The 16,916-nt window shown below is 40.6% G+C and overlaps 1 protein-coding gene across 1 annotated transcript in view; it reads left to right on the top strand.

The window, feature by feature from the left end:
- The window catches only part of dnah7 (dynein, axonemal, heavy chain 7), an 83,558-nt gene that overhangs the window by 4,278 nt on the left and 62,364 nt on the right, over nucleotides 1–16,916 (top strand). Inside the window, exons 7-28 of the mRNA XM_054786392.1 lie at nucleotides 536–719; nucleotides 811–987; nucleotides 1,976–2,245; nucleotides 2,332–2,459; nucleotides 2,746–2,824; nucleotides 3,646–3,870; nucleotides 3,992–4,138; nucleotides 4,467–4,646; nucleotides 4,919–5,059; nucleotides 5,150–5,517; nucleotides 5,678–5,864; nucleotides 7,671–7,864; nucleotides 9,413–9,611; nucleotides 9,726–9,866; nucleotides 11,229–11,441; nucleotides 11,529–11,638; nucleotides 11,963–12,131; nucleotides 12,231–12,333; nucleotides 13,270–13,397; nucleotides 13,528–13,740; nucleotides 14,131–14,229; nucleotides 15,580–15,828. Of these exons, the coding sequence (XP_054642367.1) occupies nucleotides 536–719; nucleotides 811–987; nucleotides 1,976–2,245; nucleotides 2,332–2,459; nucleotides 2,746–2,824; nucleotides 3,646–3,870; nucleotides 3,992–4,138; nucleotides 4,467–4,646; nucleotides 4,919–5,059; nucleotides 5,150–5,517; nucleotides 5,678–5,864; nucleotides 7,671–7,864; nucleotides 9,413–9,611; nucleotides 9,726–9,866; nucleotides 11,229–11,441; nucleotides 11,529–11,638; nucleotides 11,963–12,131; nucleotides 12,231–12,333; nucleotides 13,270–13,397; nucleotides 13,528–13,740; nucleotides 14,131–14,229; nucleotides 15,580–15,828 (3,904 nt within the window). The remainder of the gene's footprint in view (nucleotides 1–535; nucleotides 720–810; nucleotides 988–1,975; nucleotides 2,246–2,331; nucleotides 2,460–2,745; nucleotides 2,825–3,645; nucleotides 3,871–3,991; nucleotides 4,139–4,466; nucleotides 4,647–4,918; nucleotides 5,060–5,149; nucleotides 5,518–5,677; nucleotides 5,865–7,670; nucleotides 7,865–9,412; nucleotides 9,612–9,725; nucleotides 9,867–11,228; nucleotides 11,442–11,528; nucleotides 11,639–11,962; nucleotides 12,132–12,230; nucleotides 12,334–13,269; nucleotides 13,398–13,527; nucleotides 13,741–14,130; nucleotides 14,230–15,579; nucleotides 15,829–16,916) is intronic.

The following is a 16,916-nucleotide window of genomic DNA, read 5'->3' as shown; positions in this document are numbered from 1 at the left end:
TAGCTGATTTCACGACAGTCAGAGCGGACAGGAACACAAGAATCTGTGGAAAGCGCAAAGGAGGTGGGCTTGCACTGTATGTGAACAAACGGTGGTGTCATCCTGGGCATATCAACATTAAAATGTCCATCTAGACAACATTTATTAAAAATCGGTGTTCATTATCGGGAAAATACCTGATGCCGACATCTACTGATATCACATTTTTTTACCTATATCGGCCCACTGACATGATCAGACATCCCTAGTTCTGTCAAGTGTTCCCCCTGTTTATTTCATCATGTGACAAGTTCGCTGCGAGTTCAGTGTTGGCTATTGCTTGCCCAATTAAAGAGCATCTTCCTTTAAGCATTTCTTGTAGGACTCAGATGTGCCGCAATATATGTATAATATTAACATAAAACACCCTGGATGTGCCTGTGACAATACACTTTGAGTTAAATGTCAGAGTTTACAAGTCTGGGGCCAATGGGGCAGAGAGTTTGAGACACCTGGTCTCAAAGGTGTTAAATAGATGTAATTTTTGCTGGCGTAGGTGGCTTCCTGAAGTGCACAACATATACTACCATGGGAATCGACGTAAACTGATGCCTGCCCAAAGCAACATGGACAAGCTGCAGTCTTTCTACAATTGTGCTGCTACACTAATGACCACCCAGCTGCAGGACCTCGTGCTAGACTCGATGGCAGACTATACAAGATTACTTTGTCCGAACCTGGTAAGGACAACATCTTAAACAATATCACGGGGTTTTGTCTTTCAGCAGGCTACACTCTTGCATTGTTTTGAGTTTCTCCGTATCTCAACAGTCAGAGCAGACCTGCGAGCACCCGGGCTTCATCCTGCATCTGATCTTGGGGGACAAAGATGTTACCATTGAGCCAGATGTCAAATCATATGAGGACATTCTCCTTAATATCTATGAGTTCATGCTCAGGTCTGTTAGCATGTTACCACGCGTGGAAACCAAACTCTACCCAGACTGGGTAAGTAAAGTACAGTATTTGTGAGCTAGGAGGTTGAAGGCGAGTTTGTTACAGAATCAGAATATCAACTGTTTCTCTATTACAGAGTGACTATGCCACAGGGTGGCACCCTAGAAAAATGTTTTTTCTTCCTGTGCCTGTGCAACATTGTCAATGCTCAGCAAGCAGACCACATTTTTGTAAATTATCATTAGGGTTGGGCATCAAGCCTCGATCATACAATTTTTAAAAATTTTGATTCCTCGTTTTGTTGCCCAGTCCCTCGACCGGAAGAAATAGCTGCCATTCTAACTGCACTCCAGGCACATTATTTTGGAGGCCCATTTCCCCACTGAACCCTCCCCGCCTGCCCTGGAGCCTCTCTGGGCATGTGTCAGGCAGAACACCTTGCTGTTTTGGGCGGGCTCCATGCACCATTTCCACGTTGCATGAAGTTCCCCGTTAGACTTCTCTGCCTCCCCTGGAGCATCACTGGACGTGTTCCAGGTGGAACACCTCTGCTCTCTGGCCGGCCACTAGGCACCATTCCCGGGCTGCTGGAGGCTCCTTTTCCTCCCTCCACACTTGTACTGGTGTGGAAAGAAACTTCATAACATTTATATTCAAGTTCAATGGTTTGATATTTATGTGCTAGTTGAAAATAGCCCTGTGAGAAATTCATAGTAAAGTTAAATAATAATAACTAAAAAAATGATGACGTTTCATCCAAAAAACTCTGGTTAGCGCCCTCATTTAAACCATGCAAACTTTTATGCTGGCTGCCTGTTAAAAGAATTGGAATCGATTATCGTCATGACCCGGAATCGAAACAAGGGACCTGAATCGGAATCGGAACCAAACTCATTCAAATTCAAACGATGCCAAACCCTAGTTGTCATCTTCAGAAGGACTTTAACCTGCAACTGTCCTTACGGACAGAGCTGCTGCCATTCTATTTCAACCACTGAAAGGCAAATATATTTCTGTTATTCTTTTCTTGTTCTCCCAGTCAAGTAGCCATGGGGAGACCCTTAAACCAGTAATCCTGCCAGAGATCCAGAAAGCCCAGGAGGAAGAGGTTCGCAGAGTGATCCATGCTGAGTATGTGAGACCAACAGAGTATATCCACGAGTATGATAAATATGCCACTTTGATAAACAAAGAGGCAGAGGAAGACATGGAGCGTTTCCTTAGTGAGGAACACACCTTTCAGGAACTCATGAACGAGGTGATCAAATACCAGAAGTTGATTGACCAGATCCGGTACACATCACCTAAGGTATGGAATTATAACATCGAATGCGTCTCGGTAAAAATCAAAACACACTGTCAAAATGTGGTACTAACTCATACTTTGGCGTTTAGGTGGTACGTCTCGGCATGTTTGAAGTGCAGTCCCGCAAGCTCATTCAGTCTCTCGTCAAGCGTGCTCAAGAGCTACAGCAAAAACTGGTTTCCCGGATGCTCCAGGGCCACCAGGAAATCAATGCAACGTTAGTTGATTTCAAAATTGCAAAAATGAATGGTTTCTGGAAAAAATGAGATGAAAGTCGTAAAAGAGCTGACATATAAGATGTTAGTAAACTGGATGCATAGGTCTGAATATCAACATTCTTCACCCAGACTTTTATTTCTCAACACAACAATGCAGCTTTGCTGTTTGATTTTGAGGTCAATACTATTTTGGCCTTAATCCCAGTTGCACATTTTCCAGTAGCTCCAAGCTGTGGATTAATCATATCCTTATGTGTGACTGACTACAATCTCTCCATTTCAAAGGCTATGTGATGAATTTGAGAAGATTGCCGAGAGAGCACTGAGCACGCCACCTGACACACATTCATTGATGGAGTTGAAGGTATCCGCACTGAACCACACATGTTGTCAGGTAGACTGGAAAGTTCTCTACTGTCCTGAAACCAGACATGTCATTGCTAATAAATTGCTGATAGGCATGGCAAGTTTATTTATGGAGCACAGTTACTACACATGGTAATTCAAAGTGCTTTACAGAAAAGGAAGGGTACAATCACTTCATAAAGTAATTCCATAAAACAATCATTCTAAAATCATTACATAAAATTGCATAAATCATTCCAGGAACAAAAAAATTAACTAAAATTGAAGAGTGCAGATAAAATACTTTCATTTGTCATAGGCACAGTTGAATAGAAGTGTTTTCAGCATGGATTTGAACATTGCCAAAGTTGAGGATTGTTGCACATCTTTTGGAAGACTTACAGATTTTGGCACCATAAAACTGAAACACAGCCTCACCGTGTTTAGTCCTGGCTGTGGTCAACCCCAGGAGACCACTCCCTGAGCTTCTCAGACCCCGAGATGAATAGAACGTTTGTTATTGTAAAATCAGTGACATTTTATATACAGTTTGATGGGGAACTTTTGTTCTAGCTAGTCTTTGAGCACAAACCGATGAAACCTGCTCGAATGAATATGCTCCAGCTTTCCCATGACCCTGAAGCAGATCAGCAGTAAAAAAGAAAAATGAATATTTGACAAAAATAAAAAGTCCCAAGTACTAAAATCTGGTTAAGCGATTAGATTAACACTCCTCTACCTCAACTGCAGTCACCATTACAGTAATGGTCATGTGTATGCAGTAGCAACTGTATGGTTTATTTGTCCATTACACTCACAAATATTTTAATTCTCATCCAGGCCTTTGTCAATAAGGTGAAGACCACTCATCTTCCTCAGTTGGAGCAGAGGTTGTCCAACTCCAACATGCAGTTGTGTTCCCTAATAGACTTTGTCTCCCTCTCGCCATCGGACATGGAGCTCAACAAAAAGACCATTCAGTGGCTTAGGCGTTTGCCATCCATCTTCGAGGATCACCAGCAGATTGTTTCTGAAAAGACAACACAATATCAAAACAGTCTCAAGGTTTTTTTTTCCTCCTTACTTTTTGTCTGTTGAGCCATTAACTGAACAATACGTAGTGCAAAATGAAAGAAGGTCTAAAAGCATTAGTGAAGTTTTCTGCATGTTGGTTCACACATTTCAGTTGTTCAGAGAGCTTTTTGAGGAAGAACTCGACACCTACAGTGTACAAGTGGAGGAGTTTACTTCATTTGGTGATCTGGAAGATCTCAGCAAGTACTTGAAGAAAGCCCAGGCCCTCAATAGCAAACTGGAGACTGCCATAGAAAGGGTAATATAGCATGCTTTGGCACAAAACTATAACATGCCTCATTTTTACTCATTAAGAAAAAAACAAAACAAATATTGACTATATTGACTGTGAGAAAGTGTGTTGTGGCACGTTATTTGCAGTAGAATACATGAATATGATGTATTTGAAGATGTGTCACCACATGTGCTGATGTCATATGTTAAACTTGAACCTTACAATTAGCTCACCACCAGCCTTATAACCAATCCTACAATGAAAGCCATGTACAGTCTTGTAATTTTTGCTTCTTTCCTTGTGTATTCTCAAATCATGTTTCCCACCCAACGCTTTTCAATCTTTTGAAAAGATAAATGAATTCAATCTCGAAGAAGAAGCATTTAACTGGCCTGCCTCTCAGTACCCGCTGCGAAAAAAGGTCCAGGACAAGCTCACGCCCTTCCTGCGTCTGTATGAGACAGCCCATGAATTCCAAACAAACCATGAGCAGTGGCTCTATGGTCCACTCTCTGGAGTAAACCCAGACAAGGTAGCACATTTATATCTACTGTATCTAGTAGCTGTGCCTGATCTAAAGCTGCACTACAAAAAGTGCAAATCTAAGTAAAACATCTGAAATCAAGCTACATCTGCAATTTTTTTGTCAGTACTTTGACCTTGATTTTAGATATTACATCTTAGATTTCCAGTTTTTGTAATGTGGTAGCAATCAACAATGTTCCTTTTAAAGCACATTTGTTTCTATGATTTACATAACCAATGGCACGTTTTTCTTTTTAATGTTTCTATCTGCCCTTGCAGATAGAAGGGGATGTGGGGAATTATTGGCGCGCTCTGTATAAACTGGAGAAAGGCTTCACTGATGTGCCCAACGCTCTGGGTCTCGCCATTGTGATGAAGGAAAAGGTGGAAGATTTCAGAAAGGATGTCCCAATGGTGCAGGTGAGCTACTCAGTTCAGAATATAAATGTATATGATTATGTAAATACCTTCAAATTCTGAATTTATATCAATATTTCTATCCTTCAACAGGTACTTTGTAATCCAGGTCTGCGTGATCGCCATTGGGAGGCTTTGAGTGCCATAGCTGGCAGGTCCTTACACGCAGGCGATGAGGAGGCTTGTATGTCCAACTTTCTGTCGATGAACATGGAAGAGCACTTGACACAATTTGAAGGCATCAGTGAGGCAGCCAGCAAAGAGTATTCGCTGGAAAAGGCTTTGGAGAAAATGACCACTGAATGGAGCGATATAGTGTTCAAACTTCTGCCGTATCGAGAGACAGGCACGAGCATCTTGTCGTCTGTGGATGAAGTGCAGATGCTGCTGGATGATCACATTGTAAAAACGCAAACCATGAAGGGCTCTCCTTTCATTAAGCCTTTCGAGGTGGAGATACGGTAAGAGAAAAGAGAACTTATGGCATGTTTCTTGTACTTTGGGGTGAGACAACAGTCGTAGATGAGGTCAATCAAAGGTCTGTCAGCATGTTTTTTATCCTCTGACAAAATGGAAAGCATTTTCCCCTTTCATCTCTAACCACTAAGATTTCAATTGCAGTGAATGGGAGGGCACGTTGCTGCTTCTCCAAGAGATCCTGGATGAATGGTTAAAGGTACAAGCCACATGGCTTTACTTGGAGCCCATCTTCAGCTCACCAGACATCATGGCTCAGATGCCTGACGAAGGAAGGCGTTTTACAAATGTTGACAAAACCTGGAAGGACATCATGAAACAAGTAGCTCTGGTAAGAAATTAGTACGACTGTATTCAGTTAGTATCTGAACCAAAATCAAGGGTTTTTGTGTTATGCTGCCGAAACAAAACAAATGACAGAAGTCGAAAAATGTATTTAACATGATGTTTTAGCATTTATTAAATATTGATACTTTTTTTATTTTAACATTATGCAACAGACAAACAAAATAGTATGGAACAGAGCAGGGGTCACCAACATTTTTTCTTGTGAGAGCTACTTTTAGAAAATGAAAATGGCCACGAGCTACTCATTTTTGTAGAAATGATTTTCATACCTTTTTTCAACCCAAACAAATCAAATATGCTTGTTTCACCAAAACATTCACAAAATGCTGGTATCCACAACTCACATTTTATGTTTCACAATACTTTTCTTTCTAGTGTTCTCACATTATTAACTGAAAACCTGAATGAAAAGCAGGCCTGCGGGCGCCTCATGTCGTCGTGGGGGGGATACATGGTGCCCGCGCGCACTGTGTTGGTGACCCCCGGAACAGAGGATAATGGAGAAAAGGAACAAAACTGTGTAGATGATTAGAAATAAAAACGGTTTCAGGCCTACTGGCATCCTCAAAGAGTTCCCATAACAACGTGGTCAGTAGACGTGACACAAACACACAAGCACCTGCACGCTGGCAAGCCGAATGTGATCGCTCCTCACCAGTTCCATATATTAACTGTCACCTTTTATAAAAGAAATCAACAAAAAGACCATAGTCAAAACCCAGTGATGGGAATTTACAATAAGAGACAGTGAAAAATAGCTCACTTAGCTCACACATGGCCATTATTCCACAGAATGTGATGGCTGTGTGATGTAATACGTCAGTTTGAGGCAATGAAAAATACTCTTTGTGTTTTTAACACAGAGATTGCATACCTGCTATATCAGCTGGAGGACAGTTTCTGTGCCCCATTATTACCATATCATACATAACACATGCATTGTTATCCGTTATCCATATTCTCACAAATAGCTTTTCGCTGACAAATTGCGTATTGAAATAGCCCCTTTATTCCATTGTCCACTTGGCAACGTGGAAAAAAAAAAATCACATGGTTAAACCTGGAGCTGGAATATTAGTTTATCAAACCCCATTAGTAGATAAAAGTAATGGCTCTTATGTTATTGTGCTTTGGCTGGGCTTGTGAGTACAGTTTTACTTTATTGTGGTGAAAAGTCACCTTGTCATAGTCAGGCTCATGTATTCTTGTGTCAAAAATTATTAATCAGTAAATATACCTGATAAATACACAAGTAAATACACAATTTCTGATCAAAACTTTGAGACCAGTTGAACAATTGAAAGAATTTACACTTTGCACTGTTGCAAAATGTAAACAAACAAAAAAAAAAGAAAGAAATGGGAGTGAGACATCTCTGTCACGTCCTTTGGAGATTAAGAAAGTATCTATCTCCCTTGTGCTCATCCAATCACAAGTCAGAACTCAGCCCTGATGTATTCAGCGTCTTACAGGAAGTCGGTTATATTTAACTCTTTTAAAAAATGTGCATTTTATATTTAATTTTATATTTATTTCATATTTAATGTGCATTAAAAATTTTCGAGCATTGAGAAGGGAGCCACAGCAAGGGGGCTGAAGAGCTGCATGCGGCCCCGGAGCCATGGGTTGCCGACCTCTGGGATAGAGGGTCAACATGCATCTGCATGTGTCTGTTCAATCGGAAGTGATGAGAACACTCTTATTTGCTTCTGTTTATCATCCATAGTTTTGTTCGCTGAATACATGCTACGCTGTTTACACAATTTCAACACCATTCTGTCTTCGGCAGGACAAACATGTGTTGGTGGTCATAACAATCAATAACATGCTCGAGCGGCAAAAGAAGTCCAATGAGCATCTGGAGATTATCCTCAAAGGACTTAATAACTACCTGGAGAAGAAGCGTCTCTATTTTCCACGCTTTTTCTTTCTTTCAAATGAGGAGCTGCTGGAAATCCTTTCTGAGACCAAAGACCCAACGAGGTAAAATAAAATGTTTTCTTATGTCTTGTGTTTACAAGTGCATTAATTATAATCATAGCTGTTGCTGTGCTTTTTGCATTCATTCTTCAGGTCTATTTAACAGTGGTTGCTCTGGTCAACCCCTATTTTTTTCATATTTCAACCAATTTTCCCCATATTAAGTAGCGTAAATTGAATAATTTTGTTGCAGTGTCAAATTGTAGATACTTATTGATCGTTAGGGATATTCAAGGATCCAGTAGCTAACAGAATTACAGAGTCACCTCTACCTAATGTGGTGCCAAGGAGAGATTTTATATGGCACACATTTCATCAGCTTACAAAAAAAATGAATAGCATGATTGTGCCATTGTCTTTATGTTATAAGATAACATGTCACCTAGTTTAGATACTTAAAGTATGGACAAGGGATGTCCGATATTGGCTTTTTTGCCGATATCCGAAATGCCGATATTGTCCAACCCTCACTTTCCGATTCCGATATCAACCGATAGGGTGTGTAACATCACAAATCTCCTGTCGTGAAATTAACACATATTTGTTGTGAAGCTAATGAATACAGCATCAGTAATTAGTTTCTCGACGTGACTGTAAAAACTTTGTCCAACTGTAAGCAAACATCTGAGAAATACTTGGGATTGGGCAAAGCGTGGCTCGGAGAACTCCATAAGGTTGGTGAATCCGACAAGTTTGGTGAATCCGGCTTCTTGCACAATAGGAAAGGGCCGGTTATCCAGTGTGATACACTCCATGATTTGCCGATTGATGACTTTCGCCCTGGAAATTGGAAGCATTGAAGGAAGAAGTCTTGGTTACGCCTCGCATAACCAACACGTTGCAGTCATTGCAAATCGCAAATTTAAATAAATGATAATAAATAATGTAAATCCAGTTCAATCGTTCCAGAAAGCCAAAAACGTTATCGCAAAACATATTTTTATAGTTGTACATGTATAGTTTTACATACAGAAAATAATAAAAAATGCATATAAATTCATATACTGTAAATTATGAATGAAAGGGATAAAAGAACATTTAAGGTTACTTTTACCTTCATTGATAATGTGAGACAAAGACACGATGAGTTATTTCTTAAATTCAATAGTGTTTCTCACAACAAGTCTCTGCTTTTCTTGATCATGATCATGGCTGCAAAATAACGCACAATGAAGCCAAAGAAAGCTGCAAGTGCCAGCATTTTGGTAAAGAAGGTGACAAATGCTATAGAACTCAAGAAATGACTCATAGCAAAACACAAAGTTAGTGTCTGTGTTGATCTCTCTGCGGCATCGTGTCTTTCTCAACAATCACATCTTTGTTTTTATTGACTTCCCACATGTCTAGTTAATGACCATCATATTTATAGCTTTCTTCTGTGAAGACATTACAGAAAAACAAAACAACCCCACAAAAAACACAAAAAATCCCAAAACAAACCAAAACCTCCAAGTGAAGGTGCTCCAGATGCTCATTGAGCCAAAGATGATAAAACACAATTTGCTGACGTCAAGACATCAAAATGTAAAACTTTTCCTTTCTCTCTTTCAGAGTCCAGCCATTTTTGAAGAAGTGTTTTGAGGGCATTGCTCGTGTGACATTCACTGAAGAACTTGACATCACTCACATGAAGAGCAGTGAGGGTGAAGAAGTCATGCTTGTTGATGTGATTTGCACCCCGAATGCCCGCGGCCAAGTGGAGAAATGGCTTCTGGAACTTGAGACTGACATGACTGCCTCGCTGCATAAGGTGTCTTTTTGGTCTCCCTGGCTTGAATATAAAATGGATATTTTTCACTATTAGCTGTGGTGATTTGTTTTTGCAGTTAATTAATGTCCTTATCCTTCTTGTGGTCCATCACAGGTAGTTGGGGAAGCAATCCAAGCATACCCAAAAGAAAAAAGGATTGACTGGGTGCGTGCATGGCCTGGCCAGGCAGTGCTGTGTGTGTCACAGGTTTACTGGACAAAGGACATCCATAAGGCCATTAATTCAGGACAGAAGGTATTCATATGGACATACAATCTGGTCATCAGGCAACATGGTCCTTTCCTTTCATTGGAGTCTCATACACAGGACAACAGTGATTTTGGTCAGACTCTGTTGTGTCTGCCTTGTATGCTCAACAGTTGGTGATTCTAAAACCGTTTAGTTATTATCAGTGCCAAAAAATATTCATTTTTAATGATACCACAAAACAACACAAGACAAAAAAAACGAACTTTCCAATATCTTACGTCAAAATCATACCTGAGCCAATGTACGGGGTGCATAAAAATATATTTAATGCATTTGACTTGCTGCTCTGCAGCTGGTGCTGCTCCAAAAAATACAAACGGAAGGACAGCAGTGACAAGCACCTTCCAGCTCATGCATGTCCCCTCCTCTTCAGAATGAGGCAAGCACCTCCCATGTATTTCTGTGTATTTTATTGTCCTATTAGCAAGAATAATGATCTCACACCTACCTTAAATTACCAGGTGGGTTACACCAGCTGTGATGTAGAGTTCAAATGTGTTTTAGTGCCAATCGCAGGGCACCATTCACACTCACATTCATACTGATGGTCAATTTAGAGTCTCCCATTAACCTAACATGAATGTGGAAGGAAAACCCACACACGCAAAGGAAGAACATGCAAACTCCACACAGGGATGCCCCACACAGAGATGCCCAACGGAGATTCGAGTCCAGGTCTTCCCAATCTCCTGACTGTGTGGCCAACATACTAACCACTCGCCCACCGTGCGGCCACGCGTAATAATAGACATTTAATTAATGCGATTGCTCCTCTCATCATTAATGACATCTGCTACCTTCCACAATGGAAATAAACAGAATGGCTTGAAATACAATTCAAAATGTTCCACAAAGTCAGGAAAATTGCATCATCAAATCAAACATTTCTTTTTGATTATTACAATGATTTTTTTGACAGATCTTTTGTCTTGCCAACGGTGGAGGGGTTAGAGCAGAAGAGACTAATTCTGTGACGGGTGTCTTTTATACTTTTATATATAGAACAATAAGAATAGGAGTGTTTTCCAAGAAAGGACAGGATTAAGGTGCCCCTCATGGAGACATACATTAACTGGGTCAGATACAGTATCTTGTTGTTGGTCTTTGTTAAAATAAGTAAAACTTTCAATACCAGCTGAGGATAATATGATAATTTCCCCCACTCCATATGGAAGTTGGAATCATTGTAGATCTGTTGTCTTCATCTTGACAGTACATCTTGACAGACCATGAGAAACAGATGAAATCTGTTACATTTTCTGATGTCATATGAATCCTGCCGAGTCGTTATAATAAATGACTGTTCAATGAGTGGTGTCTCATAGATCTCTTGATTAAACTCCTTAGGCCCTAGATGCTTACCTGGATCAAAACAACTGTCAGATTGATGACATTGTGGAGCTGGTCCGTGGAAAACTGTCCAAACAGAATCGTGTGACCCTTGGAGCTCTTGTCGTACTTGATGTCCACGCCAGGGATGTGCTGGCCACATTGGTTAAAGAGAGGATAAGTGACGAGCATGACTTTATGTGGCTAAGCCAACTGCGTTACTACTGGGTGGTACGTGAAATGGGGGGGATGAGCATTGCATTAGAATTGTAAATACTCAGTTACAACTTTATGAAAACTGTGTCAAACCCTGTGCAGGAGAATGATCTCCAGACGAAAATGATCAATGCAGGTTTGCCATACGGTTATGAGTACCTCGGCAACACTCCACGTTTGGTCATCACTCCACTCACTGACCGATGCTACCGGTAATGCATTTCTATTAAGTTTTAATGTGCTATGAATATGAAAATGCTCTATGAGGATTATAATGTCCTGGTTGTGTTGCTTTTGCATGATTGTTTGTCCCGTGTTCATGGTATATAGACGACATACCAGTATTTTCACCACAGCATCGCTATAGCATCTGGTGGGGCACTGCCCTCACCTTCCCCCAAATGTAATAATTATTTAAAATGTGTTGCATTTATCAGATATTGGTAAAGATGTAACAGCAGTGGTGAATTTTTCATGAAGATTATTAATAATCAATATCATTGCATTCATCACAAGTACTGTGTCTTTTCCTTTAGCACTTTGTTTGGTGCTCTCCATCTCCATTTGGGTGGGGCCCCTGAGGGCCCGGCTGGCACGGGAAAAACGGAAACAACGAAAGACTTGGCCAAAGCTATAGCTAAGCAGTGTGTAGTATTCAACTGCTCTGATGGACTCGACTACATTGCTCTGGGAAAGTTCTTTAAAGTGAGTACTTTTTACATTGACCGAATGTAAATGTAAATGTTTGCTTTTTTGCAAATGTGCTTGAACCAGAGATGTCAATAAATGTGAATCTGTTCCTAGGGCCTTTTGTCTTGTGGAGCCTGGGCCTGCTTTGATGAGTTTAACAGAATTGACTTGGAGGTGCTGTCTGTAGTGGCTCAGCAGATCCTCACTATACAGAGAGGTTTGTGCACAAACAACACAACAACAACACAAAACCCCCTCCTGTGCCCAAAATATCAAAACAAAAAACATCACGATATGCTGGCCCAAACAAACAAAAGGATTGTGACCTGTCACCTCACCGCTACCCCTCAATACACCGCTACCCCTAAATACAAAAACTCGAAACAAAAACCAAAAACAGGACATCCGGTTACACCAGGACAAAAAAGATACTCCAGTATCATGACAGAAGCTAGCAGGAAACGGCTGAGTGGCCCAGGAGCGCGACACACGTGCTCGTAGCCTACCGCAATGGAGACGGAGAGGCGAGTGAGACGAACAGCGAGTTGAGTGAGAGAACAAGCTTCCTGCACAAAATATATAAAAAAAGACACAAACGCACAAAAATAATTTGCGGCTGAGTGGGCAGTCTTATTCATTGAGAGTTCTTGATCCAAACACATCCAAAAATGAGTAGGAAGAAGTCTAATCGTACCCCTTCTCCAGCTCTCAGCAAAATTATCTGCTGATGATCTGTTTACCTCCTTTTTTAACATTTAACTAAGTATTTATGGCCATGTATGTACATTTGAGCCTGTATGTATAATTTTGTACCTTGTGTGGATTAAAGAAAATCCAATTCTTGTTTGTTAAAAATCATCAAAGATGTACATTGTTGCCCTGCGATTGGCTGGTGACCAGTCCAGGGTGTACTCTGCCTCTTACTCAAAAGTCAGCTGCGATGGGCTCCAGCATACCCCGGCGACCCTAGTGAGGACAAGCGGCATAGAAAATGGATGGATGGATGCACATTGTATAATCATTCCAACCTAGAAAAGGAATGTTTAAATAAATCACTAAGACCCTAAAATTAATGACACTCATGGCCATGATGATTGTATGTAAAGGTAGAGTAACAGTCTAGTTCATTGTGTTGATGTGCATGTGTCCCTAGGAATTGCTGCTCATGCTAAGCTGCTGATGTTTGAAGGCACAGAGCTCAAGCTGGACCCTTCTTGTGCTGTGTTCATTACTATGAACCCTGGTTATGCTGGACGGTCTGAGCTGCCAGACAACCTCAAGGTGTCAACAAGAGTTTTAGAGGGGGCTGTAATGACATTCAAATAATGAGTTGTAGCATACTTTTTGACTGTACATTAATAACCATGTACATCCTTTTGGGAGTTAAGAGAGTCTGTGTCTCCCTCTCCAGGCCTTGTTCCGAACTGTGGCGATGATGGTGCCAGACTATGCGTTGATCGCAGAGATTGTGCTCTACTCGTGCGGCTTTGTGACTGCACGGCCTCTCTCTGTAAAGATTGTGGCGACTTATCGACTCTGCTCAGAGCAGCTCTCCTCACAGCATCATTATGACTACGGGATGAGGGCTGTCAAGTCAGTGCTGACTGCTGCCGGAAACCTCAAGGTATCACAAAACTGATTTACATTGATATATGAGATTCTTTGTCACTTTCCAGTGTTGTTGAGGCACCTTTTCCATTTATTCTGCTATCAAAAACATATGTTTAATATGGTATTTGTACACCTCGTCCTTGTATTATTAGGTATTATTAGGTTTGTAAAATCTTTGTAATGAGCAACAATTTCAATGGGCTACAATAATGATGGTGTTAAAGTACTAAAATGTCATTTTAAATCCAATTGATCCTTGGATTGGATATCGTCAGTCATGTGTGAGCCATGCATATGTGCCATTATAAATGGCTGTGATTATACTTTTTTGTCAACTTTGCCTTTTTGCCATCATTTCACATAACTTCTATCCCTCCCTGATGGTGGGTCTGTTGGATTGCAGCTTGCTTTTCCAGATGAGAATGAAGACACTCTGTTACTGAGATCCATTATTGATGTGAATCTGCCAAAGTTCTTGGCCCAGGACCTGCAACTATTTGAGGTATGCACAGACAAAGCTCTATTTCAGCGTTCTTCAATTAAAAGTTTAAGCAATACACTTCAGGAAAATTTCTAAATTATGATGATAAAAAAACATTATAATAGAATCCCAAATACTTGGGTTTCACCAACTCACTGTGTGTGTTGCTGTAAATGTATTCCGATGCTAGGGTCGCTGAATGGGGGCGAGGATAGGAAGTGACGTCGGGGGTTCAGAGTTGAGTTGTAGCTCGGCGTGGGTTACAGCCGCAACAGTAGCCCGTGTTAAGGATGAATTATGCCACAGCGACATCACTACTCTGGCCCTTCTGATGGCGTCTTGATTCATTTATAGGTGTTGTGCAGGGGGTGAGCGCTTAACATGCAATTCTCCACTAAAACACTACGGGCAGCGTTTTCCTGAGAGTGACCAACTCTCTTTTGTCTTGGCCTAATTGGCTTCCGGGGAAGTAGTACACAATTGCAATTGGTGACATCCACATAAAACTACCGTATTGTAACGACCTGCTGGTGTTGTAACATCAATGTTGTGAAGTCTGATGCTCGTGAAAGCACCTCGCAGTGAATGTTACTGGTGGGTTATTGCAAGTGTGGAGCGGAAGAGACAATTGTACGAGCTGTGTTGGAACTGGACTACTGTTAGCGTTGAGGTTGGCAATAAAGACTCTGTGTGACTCTACCAGTATGCTACAGTATTATATAGGTGTTCATATTTTCAAACTATTTCGCTCAGACGCTCTTCAACTTGCTGTGATTTATTAATATCTTTTTGAAAACCATGATAGGGAAGCCGCAAAATTTGAAGCAGTGGGGGATTACTGTATTGTGAATTGATGCACTATTTGTTAATAAAGTAACCATAAACATGTGTATTAAAAACATCTTATTAACATTAACAATCAATGTTAATGTTATATTACAATGTTACATTGTGATTGTTTTTGTCCTGTTCGTTGATGTCTTTTACAAGAAGTACTTTGGCTTCCCCGGTCCGCCATTTAATTTGATGTACGTTATGCAGTTGGCCCTCCGAGGGCCTTGAATTTTCTTTTTCCTGAAGTCATGTGCTTCTTCAGCTATACGGGTGCTACAAAATTACATTCTGTCTGTAGATTGTTGTCTCTTTATGGCATTTAAGAGAACAGAAAGGCCAAAAAATTGTCACATACAGAGTGGAACAAAGGAGAATCTCTACCTATTTAACCTGCAGTTTGAGAACTTATATCACCATCTTGATGATGTCAGCAAAACCTAATTTCCTTCATTTTCTTTGTTGAGCTTGTACGTGCTTACTATATGTTGTGTTTCAACCAGCGTTAATGTTTCCCCTTTTGAATATGTCTTTTCTTAGGGTATCACATCTGACCTCTTCCCAGGGGTCACCCTCCCAAAGCGAGACTACACTACTTTGTTGGAAGCTGTCAAGGAAAACTGTGACCTCATGAACCTGCAAGTCACAGATTTCTTTATTGAGAAAATCCTGCAGGTGTATGAGATGATGATAGTGAGGCATGGATTCATGCTGGTTGGGGAGCCTTTTGGAGGCAAAACATGTGCTTACCGTGTACTTGCAGCAGCCCTTCATGACGTCTGTAAAAAGGTATTGCACCACATTTAAATCCGGATCTGGCCTTGATTGCAAACCACATGACCTAGAAGCAGTTTCCGGTGTTTGAATCCGGGGCAAACTTTTCAACTTCACGCTCAGTATCTTTGTATAATGTTTGGTAGAAAATAATGCGAATAACAGTGCAAGAAATTGTTTACTCAAACTGTGTGAGTGTGCATGGTGTGCTGCATGAATTTCAAATAAGGCGATCAAACAACGATGAAAGCTTATCCTCCGCGTCAGACATAATGAATGTAGCAGATGCTTCTAACATGTCCATGTGCGTTACATGTCCAAGTCGGTTGGTGTATGTGTCCTCTATCGTTTATCTGCGCCGAGAGAGTAAGACAATGACATGTCCACCAACTTTCTTGCAGTTTTTTTGGTTGTTTCGTTTTTTCCTATTATAATGGGCTATCTTAGTAATAACTTTTTCCAAAATCTCTGTTTGAACAATTTGCACATGCAAAAACAGTGCATGTATGTGGCATTTTCTTCACTTGACGTCTAGCTATGAATACGCTTGTTTGACCCCCCAATTGTTTGAGCCAGTAACGACTGCAACCGGATGTGACGTCACGTGCAACCCAGCAATGTATGCAACAGGGAAAAGTCAAGTATTTCTTTAGATCCTCACAAAAATGGATCAGTTTCTTCCTTGGCCCACGCACCATCCTCTACAAAGTTTGATTGTGGTTTTAATTATCCAATTAACCAATGAAAACTTTTCTTAAAGAATTAAATAGGCAATCTTCAATTTGTTAGGATTTTGCTGTACATTCTCAAATATAACCATCACATTTTATAATATACAATGACTCAAAATAATCTAAGTCACGGCACGCTTTCTCACTTGTGCATAGATTTGTGTGAATAATAATGACACGGCATTTAATGTGATTGCCATATTATATATTATCACTGTAATGACCAGCGCCAGTGTTCACAAAAGGAATAATCAGAATTACTCAAAATAAGACAAAATAATACACAAAGTCTGGGAAATTGCAGCAATACAGCAGTATAGGAGTAATCAGAAAAGCAAACTGTCCGAAGCACAAATGTGCAAGTACAGCACG

Source organism: Dunckerocampus dactyliophorus, chromosome 9 (assembly GCF_027744805.1).
Source record: "Dunckerocampus dactyliophorus isolate RoL2022-P2 chromosome 9, RoL_Ddac_1.1, whole genome shotgun sequence".
Classification (NCBI taxonomy): domain Eukaryota; kingdom Metazoa; phylum Chordata; class Actinopteri; order Syngnathiformes; family Syngnathidae; genus Dunckerocampus; species Dunckerocampus dactyliophorus.
The sequence above is the reverse complement of the archived record's forward strand: the minus strand, read 5'-3'. Positions and strand labels throughout refer to the sequence as shown.